At 31.3% G+C, this 20520-nt stretch overlaps 1 protein-coding gene across 24 annotated transcripts in view; it reads left to right on the top strand.

Moving 5' to 3' along the window:
- Positions 1–20520, top strand: part of LOC139502669 (3',5'-cyclic-AMP phosphodiesterase 4B-like) — a 255985-nt gene that overhangs the window by 231685 nt on the left and 3780 nt on the right. For all 24 annotated transcript variants that reach the window (XM_071292201.1, XM_071292250.1, XM_071292259.1 and 21 more), the window contains 7 exons: positions 240–352; positions 1828–1921; positions 13967–14169; positions 15108–15206; positions 17862–18026; positions 18569–18668; positions 19737–20014. In XM_071292201.1, the coding sequence (XP_071148302.1) occupies positions 240–352; positions 1828–1921; positions 13967–14169; positions 15108–15206; positions 17862–18026; positions 18569–18668; positions 19737–20014 (1052 nt within the window). The remainder of the gene's footprint in view (positions 1–239; positions 353–1827; positions 1922–13966; positions 14170–15107; positions 15207–17861; positions 18027–18568; positions 18669–19736; positions 20015–20520) is intronic.

The raw sequence follows: 20520 nt of genomic DNA on the forward strand, positions 1-20520 counted from the left end.
AGTTCTTCAAACATAGTAATAATGTTCCTATTTTAATGCGATTCTTTTTAAATGCTTAAAAGAACCATTTGAAATATTCTTGAAACACCGACTACTATTATACAATGTTCTTGCTAATGATTCCAACCGTAAACCATGGAATTGACAGCAGAAGTCATCCAATTATAAAGAGTGGCATTAGGTATATGTTTCTTTGTTATTAATAGTTCCTATGGTAATAACCTGCTTTTCCTTTTCAGATGAAAAATACTCACAAATGGCCCTGGATACCTTAGAGGAACTGGACTGGTGTTTGGATCAACTAGAAACCATACAGACTCACAGATCTGTCAGTGACATGGCATCAAGCAAGGTAGGTGCTAGATAAAGGTGCAGTTAAATCTTACACATAGAAGGCTTAGTCAGGAACCCTAAACACTACTCCATTTGAAAGTAGCATGAGATTTCAACAGGGGTGGATCCAGCCATTTTTAAAAGGGGGGGTTCCAACTATATGTCCCCATTTTAATGCATTGATCTCCCAAAAAAGGGGGGTTCCAACCCCTGGATCCACCACTGTGAGGCTTATCTGACATTTCTTGTGTACATTCTTATGTTTGTATTGAGGTTTGATGTAAGTTAAGGAAAGCTGATGTTCAACATTATAAAGTTGATTGACAAACCAACTCATTTCACAAAAAATCTTGCGAGTAAAAGTTCCTGTTAATCATGATCATTTCATTTTATCTTACGATAAATTTGTGTGGTAAGATATTTGATGATAAGACCCCCTGAAGAAAATAGGTTACCACATGTATGATTTGACCTACAAATAAATATCTGTCCGTCAAGTCATTGTTTTGTTACGATGTGGTATAGGTTTTTCCCATGACAGGAAGGAAACCACATAAAACTCTATAGTCTCTGAGATAACTTTTACCTGAGGAAACCACAAAACTGCATCTTGTACCTGGGGAAACCTATAGTATTGACTCAGTATTGGTACAATTTGATAATTGTTTTAGATTTGTAATCATATAGAAGTAGGATTATGTAACTAATGTTTTAAAGACTTTAGGGCAATTTCAAGTTTGATGTATTTTATGGACAATTTTCTTTCTTGATGCGTGGGTTGACCTCTATTTGTGTTTTCATTTTTTCTATTGCCATTTAGTTACTGTCTTCGTAATTTATACCCAACATCTCTTTTTATTCATACAAAAGGCATAAACAAAAACTTTTTATGTCATTCCAAAATTAATTTCTTTTGCCTAACTTTAGTTTGCCTCAACCAAATGTTACGAAACTATTAAATACACAATGCTCATCACCACAAAACACAGATCATTTTCGAATATCGGTTGCATCACTTTTATCATTCTCCATTTATTTTCCATTTTTCATATGAGAAAAATTAATGGGAAAAAATTGAATAAATTTTGTTTGTACTAATGTATATGCTGCTGACCAGATCAGCTGACCAGCTCAGCATGCACACTAGCATATTTGGATAAAAGTATTGCATAATCATAAACTTGCTTATTGAATATGTATTGGTAAGAAATAGACCTTTTACTGCACATGTATACCACTTTTAATATTTTTGTCTTCTATTGTTTAAAACTGTCAACACACAAAGGAGAACTATTTAAATTTAACTTTCATGCTGTTTTCATGCATTGAACATGTACTAGTCACAACTGTTTTTGGTGAGATTGAGATTACTCAGTCTTTAGTTTTGTATGTTGTGTTTTGTGTACTGATGTTTGTCTTGCACTACTTGTATGTGTTTTGTGTACTGATGTTTGTCTTGCACTACTTGTATATCATATCTTTCTTTGTTTCCAGTTTAAACGTATGCTGAACAGAGAACTGAGTCATTTTGCCGAATCAAGTAAATCCGGAAACCAAATAGCAGAATATATATGTAACACATATCTAGGTGAGTACACTATATGAAGTGGTCAACATGCAATCAGGAGAATATATATGAAATACAGTGGAACTTGCCTTATCCGACACACTGCGGGACCAGAAAAAAATGTCAGATTAAGCAGGGTGTCGGAATACTCTGGTTTTACTGAAAGGATAGACCTATTTTGGGACCATGAAAATGTGTCTGTTAAAGCAAGATGTTGGAATACTCAGGTGTTGGATTAGTCAGGTTACACTGTACATACATAAAACTATATTGAGGTGAGTATTGACAACTGAAGAGTGAAGTTGTAATACATCCAGGATAGTAGGAATGAGACACATACAACGTTAAACTTTCATACCTTTATTCAGTGAGTACAGACATGAAAAAGACAGACTGAAAACTGATATAGTATTATAAACTAAAACAAAGTATCAAAAATATAGGGATATCTGATTTGGTGAAGAAGTACGACTCCACTTGCTGTTTATTAAAAAGAAAAATTATAAATTAAATTATTTTCTGCTTATTCTTTCACATAGCTTGAAGGTTTTCTGTTTTCTCATTTCTTGACCAATATCTATGGCTGGTTGCGTATAGTGTGGTAGGGTCAGTTAATATAATTTCTTTTCCCTTTTATTATTTTATCAGATGCATATGTCAGGAAAGAATAATATTTTGCACACAGAAGTGATGGGGGAGAAATTCTTGATAAAAGTCCAATATAACAAACATTTTCTTTAAAACCCTGAAATAATTAGACGTAATATTTGTGCCAGACTATCAATGATGTTTTATACTCTTGATAGTTTTGATGTTGTAAGCTATCAAAGATGTACGTGACATACTGTACATATTATTGAATTTATTTTAAAAGTAAAATTTTAGATCTGTGACGTAATCAGGATTTATATTTAAAAGATAAGTGTGATTGTAAAACACAAATCTATTTATCCAATAACAAGAGCACATGCAATAACATATTTTGTAAAATGTTTTATCTAACTTCAACTTATAGTTTCAAAGATATATATTAATAAATGTTCAAGATTTTGAGTGCAATTTCTTCTCCAAGTGAAAAAAAGTGCTTTAATAGTTAGTATGCCAACACTTGAAAGTTTGAAATGTTAGGTTCAGTTATGTCACTTGAGTTGGTCCTGAAATAAAGTAGTATGTCACATTGCCCCTTTTTCTGTAAAATGATATTGTCTGACATTTTAATGGAAATGAGACAAAAGAGTAGACTTTTGTATGGTTTACAATTTGTAGGATTTCATCTAACTAAATGGCATCACATAAGACATCTCTATTTCTAGCATTCCTTAGGTTTCATCAAATGTCAGACTTAACTTGATCAGAAAAGAATTAAACATCTTCTCACTTTAACCTTGTTTTTGTGTACTTTCTTAAACGCCTAGGTTAGAATTACTGAGAAACCAGATGAAAATCAATACAAGCTTTGGATGTATCTATCACCGAGAGAGGAATAGGTTTATCACCACCACTCTATCAGTGTTTCCTTATTCTCAATTCAACTTCATACAAATGAGATGCAAAACCAATTTGCATATTTAATAACAGATGCTAATTAACAAGTAATAAATATAATTTTGATGAGCGTTTCCGTTGACATTAGTTTGAAAGCTTCAAAAAAGTTGTTGCTACAGTGTAATCAAAGTTCTCATTCATAAATTGAGTCATATAAAGATTATTTTTTGTCTGAATCAATCTGTCAAATTGACTATTTATTATATGTAAACATGTATAGTTCTTGTAAAGTTATTGTCTGGATTTGGGATCATTTAAGTTATACTGAAAATCAATGGTACGGGAAAATTAATAAAAGGGAGACAACTAAAAATACAAAGAATGACATTTTTTGCTCATTGATGAAGGTTGTAGGATGATCTATAATTGTTTTCATCCACATCATTTTAATCTCTGGTGGATAGTTGTCTCATTGGCAATCATACCACATCTTAACCTAGGAATCTCTTTGAAGAGTATTTACCAGAATTTTAGGCGATCCCATCCTCTCCGAAGATGATTAATGACATGATCAGGAAACCTAGCATACTATCTGGCTTTTCAGTGGAGGTCTTGCTAGTTAGCCATATTTATACAGCCAAGCAAGCATTGTTTGTTTTAGTTTTGTTTTTTGTTAGTTTTGGTTGGGGTTTTTTATTGGGGGGGGGGGGGGTATATATTTTTGTATGTTTAAACTGGTCAGTGCATTATTCTTGAGTGACTTTTCCAATATTCAGCTGCCACTTAGCTCTTATTTTTATTTGGAGGTTTTTGCCTTCATGATATGGTAATGTCGCGTCTATTAAAGTGCATAAAATTCTAGCATTCAAAAATCTGTCGATCAGATTGACATTTATTCATTTCTCCCACGCAGAATTGCCATTCATTAATATTTATATTTTTGTAATATTCATTAATGACAACTCTAATGTCATGAAAAATTTGATTTTTATAAGAAAATGACATGTACTGCAGTCAGTACACCTATGGTCCATATTCCATTACTTGGGATGAAAACTAAAAACTTTATTATTTTTATATATGTAATGTTTTCTTAAAATATTATCATTTGTAAGAACACAAGGCCCCATAAAACAAATGATAATACACACAATGTACAGTTAAAATTCCTGTCTTGTCACTATGTGTCTTACCTTGTCAATTTTTGATAGAGCAGATGGGTTATGAAAATCAGATGTCAAATTTTAGTTTATATTGATCCTTTTTTTTGAGATAAAAAGCCAAATTTATTACCTTTTGAACTGAGAAGAGAAGTCAAAGGTATTGTTTTAAGTGTGATTTTTTTTTTTGTTTTGTTAACAATGATTATTGTGACATGAATGAGTGTAAACTGTTAGTGCCATCCTTAACTCTAATGATACCGCATGGAACATGTAAAGTCTTCATTTTCAGACTAATTTAATTTTAATTTTGCTGTGTATATCTGATTTTACTATCTTGCACAGTTTTACATACTTTTTTTTATAAATTTGAGTTTAAAGTGTTTTTTACAAAAATGAAGTTATTCATCTTAAGATTTTTTTATGCGGAAATGTACAACAGCTTTAAAAAAAATATTTATCAAATATATAAATTTTTCTTGGAATTACAATGTAAGTAAACATTAAGAAAGCTGACAGACTATGCCATAGTCAATAGGTAAAGATAAAGAATAGGCAAGAAATGACAGAACCTTAGATGTCTACTTTTCTGGCCTCAACGGTCAAGTCAAAGTGACAACACCCCTTAACCTGAAATGTCTACTTTTCTGTCCTTAATGGTCAAGTCAAAGTGACAGACCCCTTAACCAGAAATGTCTACTTTTCTGTCCTCAACGGTCAAGTCAAAGTGACAGACCCCTTAACCTGAAATGTCTACTTTTCTGTCCTCAACGGTCAAGTCAAAGTGACAGACCCCTTAACCTGAAATGTCTACTTTTCTGTCCTCAACGGTCAAGTCAAAGTGACAGACCCCTTAACCTGAAATGTCTACTTTTCTGTCCTCAACGGTCAAGTCAAAGTGACAGACCCCTTAACCTGAAATGTCTACTTTTCTGTCCTCAACGGTCAAGTCAAAGTGACAGACCCCTTAACCTGAAATGTCTCCTTTTCTGTCCTCAATGGTCAAGTCAAAGTGACAGACCCCTTAACCTGAAATGTCTACTTTAAGTACTTTTCTGTCCTCAACGGTCAAGTCAAAGTGACAGACCCCTTAACCTGAAATGTCTACTTTTCTGTCCTCAACGGTCAAGTCAAAGTGACAGACCCCTTAACCTGAAATGTCTACTTTTCTGTCATCAATGGTCAGATCGGAGTGACAGACCCCTTAACCTGAAATGTCTACTTTTCTGTCCTCAATGGTCAAATCGGAGTGACAGACCCCTTAACCGGAAATGTCTACTTTTCTGTCCTCAATGGTCAGATCGGAGTGACAGACCCCTTAACCTGAAATGTCTACTTTTCTGTCTTCAATGGTCAAATCGGAGTGACAGACCCCTTAACCTGAAATGTCTACTTTTCTGTCTTCAATGGTCAGATCGGAGTGACAGACCCCTTAAACTGAAATGTCTACTTTTCTGTCCTCAATGGTCAAATCGGAGTGACAGACCCCTTAACCAGAAATGTCTACTTTTCTGTCCTCAATGGTCAAGTCAAAGTGACCGACCCCTTAACCTGAAATGTCTACTTTTCTGTCTTCAATGGTCAAATCGGAGTGACAGACCCCTTAACCTGAAATGTCTACTTGTCTGTCCTTAATAATCTGTTCTAATCAAGTGCTCTGATCCAATGCTGCTGTAATTAGATTTCTCATTTCTGTGTCACTACAGCAACCTTTCCATCAACAAAAAGATAATTGCATTTTTTAATGTAGTCACTGAAATGACCTTTTCCAACACCAAAAGATAATGGAATTTTCACTTAGCTATTTTCTCCTGTGACATTTGCAATCACCAATTTCCTGTTAAAATCACATCAGTGGAATGGACTGTCTGTTATGGCATTGACATTTATTGTCCGTATGTAAATTCACTTTTACCTAGGGTACTTATATTTTGTCTTGCATAAAAGAGAGAAGAAATTATGTCATGTGACAATAAAGCTGAACTATGAGTGGTCAATTAGTAAAGTTCAACAGCCCTATAAGATTTAATGGAAGTCTCCCATATCAAACACTTGAATTAATCCTGGTGTACCACAGAGTCTATTTAATCCATCGGTGATTGAACTAAAAAGGATAATAGATATTGATTAGAGAAGGTTAATTGGATGATTGACAAGGTTATAATGGCCATTACCGATAGTATATACGCCAACGGAGAGAGGTTATACTGGTCAGGTCATTACCGATAGTATATACGCCAACGGAGAGTGAAAATTGCACTTGTTTAAATGCTTATAAATTGGTCATTGCCATTATCTCGTGTTGTAGAGACTGTTGTCATTTAGTTACAAAACTTAAGAAGCAGATAAAAATATATTCAGAAATGATTTTCAATTTTAAAATGAATTCTTTTTGGAAGTATAAAAAAATAAATGGTGTATCTGCACACAAGAACATAAGAATAAAAGGTGTATCCATCACAGAAATTAATCTTTTTCTCACAACTTACTTTAAAAAAATGATAATATTGATTATAAGGTTTGAGGTTACTTTTCTACAATTAAGAAATGAGACACGTTTTATAACTTAACAATAAGTAACTAGATAAGTGAGAAGGAAATTATATCCATGTAAAATAAATTTGGCAGGAAGATATTTTTTACACTCCCATTTCTTGGAATGTGAACAAAGATTTAACAACCTAATTGATAAAACATTAAATGATCAGAAATTAAATCATGCTTTGGGTGCAAGTTCTAATGAGGGGAATACCTACCTCCTACCCACATATACTTTCCATTTCATTATAGTTCAATGTTATGTTCTCTGTAATATTGTATGTTATGTTCTCTGTAATATTGTATGTTATGTTCTCTGTAATATTGTCGGTAGTATTATTTATTCCTTTGCTTTGTGTTTATTTCGGTAATTGACATTTTGGCTGTTGTCACTTTTATAATGTTATTATTGCAGTTTGTTACAGCCTTTATGTTGTGTTGTGATAATTGTATGTACTGGTAGATACAAAATTTGTACTCAGAGAGACTTGTAACCTGGTTTTCTCTGTTGGATTCATTTAAGAAATGTTGATTTCATAACATTATACTTCATAATATTCATGTTTGTTCATCCTTATGGCCATATGGTGTTTAGTTTTCTAGGTGTCGATTTTATGGTGTTTACTTTATGGTTAAGTCCTTTAAGTGTCTTATGTTATGGTGTTTAGTTTCCTAGTTGTCTATTTAATTGTGTTTAGTTCACTGGATGTCTATTTTATGGTGTTTAGTTCTCCAGTTGTCTATTTTATGGTGTTTAGTTCTCCAGGTTTATATGTCATAGTGTTTAGTTCTCCAGTTGTCTATGTTATGGTGTTTAGTTCTCCAGTTGTCTATGTTATGGTGTTTAGTTCTCCAGTTGTCTATGTTATGGTGTTTAGTTCTCTAGATGTTAATTTTATGGTATTTTCTTCTTAGAAATTCTAACAGGGGCCAGGTGTTAAATTTATGGCTTATGATGTTCAGTCCTGTAGGTATCTATTTTAAGTCTTCATGTTTCTATTTTATGGTGTTTAGTTTTCTATGTTTCTTATTTTATGGTGTTTGGTTCTCTGGGTGTCAATTTTCTGGTGTTTAGTTATATTTATGTCTATTTTATAGTGTTTGGTTCTCTGGGTGTCAATTTTACGGTGTTTAGTTTTCTGTGTCTTATTTTGTGGTGTTTAGTTTTCTGTATGTCTATTTTATGGTGTTTGGTTCTCTGGGTGTTAATTTTCTGGTGTTTAGTTCTGTGTGCCTTTTTTTATGGAGTTTAGTTCTCTAGGTGTCTATGTTATGGTGTTCAGTTCTCTGGGTATCTATTTAATGGTGTATAGCTTTCTAGGTGTCTATTTTATGGTGTTAAGTTCTCAGAAATTCTTGCAGGGGCTAGGTGTTTAATTTATGACTACATAGTTTATTTTTTATGTATTTTATGGTGTTTTAAAGCTACATGCTGTTTGGTACTCTGGATGGGGGTTTTTTAAGAGTGTGTTGTGTTTAGTCCACAAAGTGTTTTTTTAAAGGCTGTATATTGTTTAATCTTCTATGTGAACTCTCATTTAATTGTACAGTGTCTGTTGTTGTAACTTTTTAAGTCTCTGATTTGTACTTATACTTGAACAGTATCTGTGTGGTAACTATCTTCAGACTTTGAGATGTAACATAGATGTAGGTTGAGCCAATAATAAGTTAGACTTCCAAGATCATGCACAATATATATCACGTCTCTATTAATATTTATAAAAACTAGGATTTTACCAAGAGTTAATGAGTTCTTGAGTATTAAATAATAGTTATGCAAGTAAACTTATTGACGTCACAATGCACGAATACCAACCTAAAGTACCAAGGAAATAATTGAAAAGAGAACTGGCTTTACTGCCAACATTGAAAGTGAAAAACCACAACTTTCATCTAAGGTTATCAAGAATCTATGGAATTTAAGTCCAGGAAATGTGGGTAATAGAAATAACATAAATTCAGAAACTGAATGTAATACAAATGTAATGGGGATACTTCTATATCGTTGTAAATCTCTAACTGTCCTGCATCATACTGAAAACAGTTCAAATATTTACAAAATTTCTAATGATTGGTTTTAAACTTTTTGAAATTTAATTTTGATTAATACTGATTACATAACATTGTGTGGAAAATATTATCCACATGTAATTTATAAAAGAAATTTAAAACATTATACTCCAAGTACCATTATACTTAAAAATCAGGCAGACACTCCACTTTACAGCAGAATTTGTTTAATTGGTCTATAGCTGATTTAAAAAGGTCAGTTTATAGGACTTTTTTTTACAGTTATTCATGTTCCATATCCCCATTTTTGTCATTTTTGAAGAAAAACTCTCCAAATTATACAATTTTCATTTTTTCCTTTGTACGATCTAATATTCTTTTTTAAAAACCTTCATTTTTAAAGATAAGGAGTTGTTTATATCATGTTTGATTTCTTAAACAAACAAACAAGACAAAAATGACAGAGTTCTTTTTCTAAGAAAATATGTCATAGGGAAATAAATATTTTCCTAAAACACTGTTTGCAAATATCAATCACCTCATTTGCATTTTGATTTCTCTTCCTATAAAATTATTACATTAAATAGGAGAAAAATCAATACAATATATTTTGTAAACACTAAACAGTAGAGTAATTACCTTTACTGACTAAGTACAGGTGAAATCTTATAATTACTATAAAACATTTACCTCTTCACTGAGCATGCTCAGACACTTACTATATATTATAGTAAGCCACATGTATCTCATTCATACTGTGTAAGTGATCATTATGTTGAAAGGGGACAAATACTTAAGTTTAATTCGGATGTTATACTACGAAAAACATACTGACGCATTTTAAAGAAACTGTGCATTTGTGAAAATTGAATTAGGACATTACAGGAAGGATAGTAAAAAAAGACATTTGTTAGTGACTATAATAACTCACTATGGTACTAATGCATTCTGTATTAACACTATCTAGTTATGTACATTCTGAGGGAATGAAATACAAATCAAAGCTCATTCAGGAATCATGTAAGTAAACATTAAGTACAAACACAATTTTTTGCATTTGAGATTTTTTATTTTATTATACAATGTTCATGTTGAAAAGTACTTTGTTGTGTTTTGTTTTAAGAGGAGGAGTTAAAATCGGAGACATTTCTAAATAATGTCCCTTTTTATATCAAAAGAATACATAATGTTGTTTTTTATGCAATAACTTCTTGTCAATGAGTATAAGGCATGAGTTTTTATCCCGACTACAATAGGTCTTGGAACTCAGTTGGTAACAAATAGTCACCATTAGCTTGTTTTAAACTACTTCTTTTATGGGAATATGATTGTGTTAAAAGTAAGAAAACTGAGTATGAATTTAGATTGTAGCTTATGTTGAAGCAAATCAATCTTTTGAGGGTCACTATGAGCATTTCCTGTTAGATAACAAACTAAGTACCTCTAATAGAATTTAATCTAGCCTTCATGTATATCTAATTGTTTATTTACATATAAAATTGGTAAATGGAATTATATGATAAATTAATAAATGTATTATGAATTAAAAAATAGGAAGTAGTAACAATTTAGTTCAGATATGGGTTTTTTCTCAGTAAAAATATATATGCAGTGGTCGATTTTGTGATTGGGGTCCCTATCTTCCGATTCTTTGACTTGACAGTATATTATAGATATATGTTGGATAACCATCAGTTTATTTTTGATAAATAAACATGGATTCAAATATACCGGGTACTTAAATATTAAAAAATGGTTCCCTTTATATTCTGTAGAAGTATTATGTAAATTTTTGATTCAAAACTATTGATTGATAATATAACATCATGTCACTGTTCTTAATGACATTGTTTTTGATCTGGGGAGATTAAATGTCAGGAAGACTAAAGTGTGAATGACGTAGGACCAAGATAATAACAGGAAGCTGTTGACCATCGCTATTGATTTCACTTGACCAATGACAGTATAGTGTTGATAGTCCAGGGATTATTTTTGAAATTTTATCTGATTTTCAAATTTCAGATCACTATAAGTCTTGAGCAAAATGAGCCAAACCCATATTGTAAATATATAAAAGCTGTTTGGTTGGCACAATGTGAACAATAATGGGTCACCATAGGGTCCATAGCAAAATGAGCAAGCCATATTGTAAATATATAAAAGCTGTTTGGTTGGCACAATGTGAACAATAATGGGTCACCATAGGGTCCATAGCAAAATAAGCAAGCCATATTGTAAAAGTGTGCTATAAAAGATCTTGGGTTGACACAACAATTACAAGGCATTATTAGGTTTTGAGCAACATGAGCAAAATCTTATCTTAAAGTGGACTACAAAATGCCCTAGTAACTTAAAGTTTTGAGTAAACTGAGCATAACCTGATTGTAAAAGTATGCTATTATTGAAAGCCCTGGGAACTGGGGTTGCCACAATGTGACCAATTAAAGGCATTGTTCAGTTTTGAGCAAAATTAGCCAATCTTATCTTAAAAGTGAGCTTAATAAAAGGCCCTGGTTGACTAATTTGAACATAAAATTTTAAGCAGAACCTATATCAGAAAAGCGAGCTATAAAAGGACCTGGGGTGAAACAATGTGAGCTTAAGATTAAAAGCGTTGATTAGGAATATGGATAATTCAAAATAAAAATCTTTTTGATAATGATTACGAAGTTGGAGTTTTTGTTTTGTTTATAATACCGTATTTGCCTTGTCTTAGTATAACAGAGACCTGTATTCAGTAACTAAACCTGTATTGAGTTTGCCACTAAATGACTTTCCTAAGTACGTGTCAAACAGTATGTGTAATCTTATTCGCTGGAATACTATTGATAAGTTACTGTTAATTTAGAAGGAAATTTATTGAAATAAGGGTGAAATAGATAAAGACCAGTTTACTTTGCTGGCAAAGACTGGATATACAGTCCAGAATCTAGGACATATAAATATCTTATGCCTTCACTTACACATACGGAAATGTTAATGCAAAACATTAAAAAGTCTTTAATTATGATACCTTAATGTATAGGAGTATATATTATAATAGGGGTGGATAAGTTAAAGACCAGTTTCATAAGCTGGCAAAAACTGGATCTACAGTCTAGAAATTAGTACATGAAGTCGTCTTGTGCCTTTACTCACACAAGGAAATAGGAATTCCAAAACAATGACTTTCTTTAGTTAGGTACCTTGTGTTAGGTCAAAATATTTTACATAACTAATAACAATAAATAAAAGGAACTACATGTACATGTACTTATTTCAATTATGACATTTCAGAAGGGGAAACCCCATTCTGTATTGTATCTAAGAACAAGTTTGCATCTAAGTACTGTCACAGTAAGGACAAGCAAACAAAAAACAAATATGAAATATTTTTTCTATCAGACTACTTAAAAATATAAACAATTGATTTTCAAGATGAATATTGATAGATTATTTATAAATAACTTCAACTAATAAATAGATAAAGAAATGTCCTATTTAATACCTGTTTATGATATCAAAAGATGATTTTTTTGGGGCTGTTGACTAAGCTGTTGTCTCCTTTTTTAAGCTCCCAAATTTTTGGTGCAGAAAAGTTTAAAATCAAGATGTTCATCAAAATTATTGAATGAAACAGGGCTGTGTCTACAAATTACATGTAGTATTATGTATATCTCACAACAGTGATTCATCTTTTTTGTCTTCGTATATTCATATCAATTACATGGCTTTCGGTTGTAAAATGCACAGAATTAATGCATGAAAACAAGTATTTAGTTGTAAAATTTGTGACTTTTGTGTACTAACTAAGTTTTTGTTCTAACATCTCCATCTGTTGACATTTAGAGGTGTCGACAGGAAACATAAAGACAGGTAATTTAATGAGGTTACAAATTAATTACATGTACAACATAGAAATCAGCAAGGATGAAACATACGCGGACTTATAATATATGTACAGGAAATGGATTAAACTGCTGACATAAATATATCTTGTTACTAACTAGTTTAACCACCTTATCTCGCAGTACTCAAGGTTTACGTGGAAAAAAGTGGGTAGTCAAAAAATACTGTTAGGTTTTAACAAAACTATTTTAAAATCAAGATTTCTATGATTCTTTTTTTATTCCTTTGAAGGTCTTACCTTTCTTTACTGAGAAGGCTAATGTATTTTCATTTAAAAAAATAGAACTATCAAACTAATGTAAAATGTCATAGTTAAAGAGGTAAACAATAAAATAACAAACAAATTGTGTCAGCTATATATCCTATTGCCAAGAAGGAAACTGTTACACATTTGTTTTGGCATAAAGATGTCGCCTATTCATATAAAACTGTGCATAGAATTTTCATTAAATAAAATTCTAGTTCATGTTGGTAGTAAATTTACTATATATAAACTTCATATCTACATTAATGCAAGTTAAAAAAATGTAAGCGAACATAAACTTGACATGGGAATCTCTACCTCCTGTGTATTAATGTATTGTATGATTGTAAAATTGAGGGAGACCAAAACAAATACTTGGCAAACTCTTATTGTTGGTATGATCTTGGCAGATTGAATAGGATTTAATGAAAACTTCTCAGGATAATAGATAGAAGATTCATTTCTCCTGCCATGTAAACAATGTAGAATTGGTCATGAAAATGTCACCTTAACAGACGACAAGGCGACAGCTGAGAAATGCTAACATAAATAAAAAAATATATAATCCTAAAATAGTATGAAGGACACACATCCATTACCTAACAAAATTAAGTCATTATGAAAGCAAATAAAATTTCAAGATAGCAAAGTAGGTAATGAGATGATGGTATTTCTACACCTTCTTAGATTTGAAATCTTTCTGTTATTCATTTATCTGATAGAGAACTTCCTCTGTTACAGATAAGCAGCAAGAACTTGATTTACCAACAGTTAAAGTAGATGAACCTCAAGTCAAAAGGAAAGAAGAAGAACCACAGAAAGACTCAAAGAAGAGTCCTATGACCCAGATTATTGGGGTTCGCAAAATGAAGCATGCGAACAGTTTTACTGGAATTGTACCTAAATATGGTGTAGAACCAACAAATGCTGACCTTTTGGCACAGGTATTTATATTCTTCTTTTAAAAAATGGATAAATGGCAGACTTTGTACCCACGAAAACATCACATGCTGAACTTTTGGCATAGATATTTATACTACGTAAGAAACCAAGAAAAAATCCAAGCTTTACATTTATATGATTGATTGCAATGTGTTTACTTGCTACTATTTAAAATGAACCTAAATTTTTAAAAACATACTACATTGATTACTAATAGAAAAGAAATTTGAATTTTAGTCAACATGTGTTTTATCTATATATTGTGGAATTATTGTATTATAAAATTAGTTCAAGTTGGTAGTAAAAATAATACTTATTATTGTGGCAACATTTGTGAGGAATAAATATTACATATTGATATCATATATATACAACAGTATTGGTCTTATAATGTAGTACCAATGTCAAGGACAATTGCTAAGGGTTATATATGTGTCAATATACTTTGTTACAAAAGAAATGACTATTGTATATTAAATTTGTGTTTGAATAAGTATTAAGTACAAAGCCTGAAGTAAAAGTAAGATTTGAATTGTCTGTCAATGGGTCCCGTAGGTAAATCAAATATATGTAATGACGTAAATACTGACCTAGTTTTCTACAGTTAAATACTTGCTGTATTCATAACGTAATTTGTTAATTACTCTTAAATCTTTAAATCAATATTGAAGGTTAAATCATATTGCTGTATTAGTGACTTTTATCAAATTTCCCCGATATTTACTTTCGTCAATATTTGCATTGGAAACCATGTCACTGTGATGCACATCTTGGTAACTTGGTTAATTAGTAATAAAATGCACCAGGTTACGACTGGTTGACATTTGATGGTTGACAGTGTCTCATTATTTTGATAATTAGATATTCAACAGTTACATGTTCAATAACAATATTAAAATGTTATGTTTAGGCAATAAAGAGTACATATTTATATTTTCAGACTTTAACTGATATTAATAAATGGGGTGCTGATGTCTTTAAAATTGCTGAATACTCTGGGAATCGACCTCTAACCTGTACTACTTACAAAATATTTCAGGTAGGTTATTACTCTGGTCAGAACTGACCACTTACTTATATACGATTATCCTCAATATATTTCATTGAGGCTATGTTTATATTATTTCCCCACTGCAGAAATAGGCTTGCCTTAACAGGGTATTACATTCATTCATCATAGTCAAAATAACACATAGTATTATGAAATGTGCTGAAACGGATTGATCTCAGCCAGGATTGCTGTAGTAATGTAGTAAAATATCTGTCCTTAAAGAAAGTTATTAATTACCATTGTATAGTCCTTGATCATGACTTCAGTCTAACTTATTGGAAATTTTGGTTAACCTGTATCTATATTAATGTTTCTAGTGATTTATTATTGTTGACGTCAGTTCCCATTGTCTTGAGTTTCTCTTGGTATTTATTAACTTGTGATTGAAACGTTTTTTGCTGCTGTACTGATATTCCCTTAGATAATTAAACTCTATGAATGAATCAAAATTTTCTAAAACATGCCAAGAAGTTTGGCAGCTTCTGTAAAATTTCATGAATTAATGTTTTAAAATTTGGCAGTTTTTCCAAGAGAAATTGAAGATATGTGAGAGATGATAGAAGCAAACTCCAAATTATCAGATAAGAAAACAGAAAAATCCTGGTTATGTAAAAAATGTGTATTAAAATCATCCTACAAATTATTATCAAAAGATATTCCATTAATATCAAAATAAAATTATATTGAATTATACAAATGAGGTGAACTTTTTCATCAAGGAGACTTTTAATGTAAGATAAAGAACAGCAGTAGAGTACATTTCACTTCTGAGAAGTCATGTAAATATATGTTAAATGTATCTAACAGAAAATCAGGTTTTCTTTAACCTTAATATTATATCATAAACCAAAATATGATGAAAAAGGTCTGACTTGTTTAAGATTAGGTTATTGGTTTCTTTCTGGAACTAGTTCATGTTACAAGACGAACCCTAAATGATAAAACGACAAGATACTAAAAGTGCTAATGAATAGTTAATGATTATACAGGATGGCAATGCAAAAGAGATCTTTTTTAAACCTTTACATCCCTTCACTAATTTGAATAAGGCTTGGTGTAGAAACGTGAGGTTAGATCATTTGATACTGACGTCAGTATTGATCTGTTATCAGTGTGACCAGAAAGTCAGTGATTTTTGCATAACCAGCGGAGTCATTTAGTACCTGAGGAAATACCATGCTGTAATATGACAGTCTGTTCTCTCTTATCACTAATTGACATATAATAAATTCAAAACAATAATTTATACAAGATCATCATGTTCTGGTAATAAGCCATGAGGAATTATACATTTCATCATATGGCTCCTTGTAATATGTTGTCACGATTTTTCCACACTCTAATAGTACATTGCCTCCTAAGTAAACGATAAAACCCAAGTCATTTACTCTGAGTACAGTTTAGCTTCCAAGAAGGCGAAATCATGACTTACTCGATATATAATTATTAAATGATACTTTGATAGGTTTCACACCAAAGATTATTTGCCATTGTCAGATAGAATACATGATAATTGAAAATAAAAGACGAGCTGTAGGGATGTGATGTCATTGACACATCGGTCATCTACATTAATTACTCGCATAATGCCTTTGTTGTTGACCAGCATGACTGGACACAACTTCTAATACTTTGAGTATTAACACTCATGTTTATACCTGATTAAAATTTTACACTTCAAGTGCTATAGTTCTTATTGGTGCCAAAACATTTTAATGTTCTTAGCATCATTGTTTTTTTTTTCTTAATTTATTTGATTTAAGTTCATTAAACTTTATCAAATTGTTGGTAAAAACAATGACCTTTAAGTATGTTTAATATTTTTGCAGGAACAAGACTTACTAAGTATGTTTAATATTTTTGCAGGAACGAGACTTACTTAGTATGTTTAATATTTTTGCAGGAACGAGACTTACTTAGTATGTTTAATATTTTTGCAGGAACGAGACTTACTAAGTATGTTTAATATTTTTGCAGGAACGAGACTTACTAAGTATGTTTAATATTTTTGCAGGAACGAGACTTACTAAGTATGTTTAATATTTTTGCAGGAACGAGACTTACTAAGTATGTTTAATATTTTTGCAGGAACGAGACTTACTAAGTATGTTTAATATTTTTGCAGGAACGAGACTTACTAAGTATGTTTAATATTTTTCCAGGAACGAGACTTACTAAGTATGTTTAATATTTTTCCAGGAACGAGACTTACTAAGTATGTTTAATATTTTTCCAGGAACGAGACTTACTAAGTATGTTTAATATTTTTCCAGGAACGAGACTTACTAAGTATGTTTAATATTTTTACAGGAACGAGACTTACTAAGTATGTTTAATATTTTTGCAGGAACGAGACTTACTAAGTATGTTTAATATTTTTACAGGAACGAGACTTACTAAGTATGTTTAATATTTTTACAGGAACGAGACTTACTAAGTATGTTTAATATTTTTACAGGAACGAGACTTACTAAGTATGTTTAATATTTTTACAGGAACGAGACTTACTAAGTATGTTTAATATTTTTACAGGAACGAGACTTACTAAGTATGTTTAATATTTTTGCAGGAACGAGACTTACTAAGTATGTTTAATATTTTTACAGGAACGAGACTTACTAAGTATGTTTAATATTTTTACAGGAACGAGACTTACTAAGTATGTTTAAGATTCCTGCTACCACACTGTTGAACTACCTGATGCATTTAGAAGATCACTATCACCGTGACAACCCATATCATAATTCTACACATGCTGCTGATGTCACACAATCTACACATGTGTTACTGTCCTCGCAGGCATTAGACGTAAATATTTATTTTTATTTTATTTTTTTTGGGGGGAGGGGGGTGTTTTTAAGCTGGCAAAATGTTGAGAACACATCTTAAAACTGGCATACTTGATTGAATACTCTTTTTTTCTATAGTTTTACTCTATCAGTGAAGTTCGTGCCATACATACCACATCAAACTATATATGACATACAATCTGGACGTTTATCATGTACAGTAAACATATGAAATATTATTACACTATATGAGGTAATATATCTATCATCTTAGGTTCACTTGAAACAAATTGTAGGTAACTGACCAAATTAAATCCTTACTGGTACACTGCCTGTAGCCTTGGTAGCTAAGGTTGTTGAACTTTTGTCACACCTTAATTAGAAAATTTCACCAGGTAAAAAACATTGAAAGACCAATCCTTATTTATTTGCATACATTTCTACACTGAAGAAGACTTAAAACAGCAATTAAAAATTTTGATTTCCATTTTGTGTAATATATAAACAATATTTAAATGTATAATTTTTGTCATATGTCATAAGTAAGTTCTTTGTTTTCAGAATGTGTTCACAGATCTTGAAGTTTTAGCGGCCATTTTTGCAAGTGCTATACATGACGTAGATCATCCTGGGCTTACAAATCAGTATTTAGTTCACACAGGTAAGGACAATGGTCATTGGCGTGTTTAATTAACATACTGTAATAGGTGCCACTCTTGATTAAGTAGCCCGAAAGTGGATCTAAATAGTGGCATTAAAACAACAACAACAATCATCTTAATTGAACTCCAGAGTGTGACAAACTTTTATATTAGTAATTTATGGTCTTTCTTCTTACTTTCTACTTGAAATTTGTAATAATGAGAGATGGTTTCATATTGGAAATTGACCTCTTTACTGATATCTGCAGATGATTTGAATATTCAAAATTTAGTCCACTAAACACACCATTCAAAAAGTGATCGTAAGACAGGAGGAAACATCCGGCAAAACATTTATCACAAAGATTCTACTCTTACAGACACAACACATCAAATTAGCATTTCAAATTACATTTTTTGTTTGCTGTCAACAGATTTTCCCGTTATTTATTTACATCATTATACTTTACTGATTATAGATGAGTTCATATATCAATCATTTTTAGTTCAGTTGTACTTTGTATTGATTTTATTTCTACTTGCGTAAAGAAGTTGGGATTAATGTGCAAATTAAATTCTCTGATGTCATAGTTTTCATTTGAGAAAGATTAATATAATTTTTTAATATACTTACAAGAATTATATGATGGTGATACAAAAAATTATCGTACTGAAATACTGTACATCAGAAGTAAGATTAGAAAATAAAATTCAATTAATAATTAAATTAAGCACAATAATTGGATAAGAACACAAATTGGTAACAAAAAAGAGAAGGCTATAGCTGTATACCACCAAAATTAAAAGTACAGAAAAAAAGACAACTGTGATTAAGTATTACATATAAAAGTAAGAAGTGTGGTATGATTGCCAATAAGACAACTCTTCACAAGAGACCAAATAACATAGAAATTGGGAATTTAAGGTCACAGTAAGGCCTTCAAAAATTAGCAAAAGCCATGCATGCTTGCTATAATTATATGTATTTCCTTATTAAGAAAGATTTTATTTTTATTTTTAGAAATGTCTATGTAGCAAAATATGTTTGAATGTTTTATGTCTCTCAGTCTTACATCTATTTATTTCAGGTTCAGAACTAGCACTGATGTATAACGATGAGTCTGTTTTAGAAAACCATCACCTCGCTGTAGCATTCAAACTTTTACAAGAAGACAATTGTAACATTTTCCTCAATTTAAGTGATAAACAACGTCAGACATTAAGAAAAATGGTAATCGATATGGTGTTAGCTACAGACATGTCAAAACACATGAGTCTATTAGCAGACTTGAAAACAATGGTAGAAACAAAAAAAGTGGCAGGATCGGGTGTGCTTATGTTGGATAATTATACAGATAAAATACAGGTAAATAAAACTTAATGACTGTATCAAAGGCCAGATTTATCCAGTCACACCTGCTTACAACAGAATGATGAAATCTAAGAAGTTGGTGTCCAGGGAACTAATAAATGACTAGCTTATGTTATTTCGTGTATTGTATGATTATAACACAATTAAGTATTAAAGAATGCTATCTCTTTGGAGACCGAATATCTCATGACTTAAAATAATAATATGATTATATAAGGACAATTTTTATTATGATTGCTTTATCATGTTTATTGCTTAACTTCCATTGGCAAACATTTCATGCATATTTACATGTTAAATTTAAAGCATCGTATGTTCATGGAAAGGAAGTAAATTGTTCTCTACGCAGTAAGTGGTACAATGCTCTAGAAGCCAATGTTTATCACAGTTTGGTCAGTGGTTTTATTATAGGTTAATCTTCATGTCATGTGACTAGATCAGTTTGGTCAGTGGTTTCATTATTGGTGAGTCTTCATGTCATGTGACTAGATCAGTTTGGT

This window comes from Mytilus edulis, chromosome 1, assembly GCF_963676685.1.
Source record: "Mytilus edulis chromosome 1, xbMytEdul2.2, whole genome shotgun sequence".
NCBI lineage: Eukaryota > Metazoa > Mollusca > Bivalvia > Mytilida > Mytilidae > Mytilus > Mytilus edulis.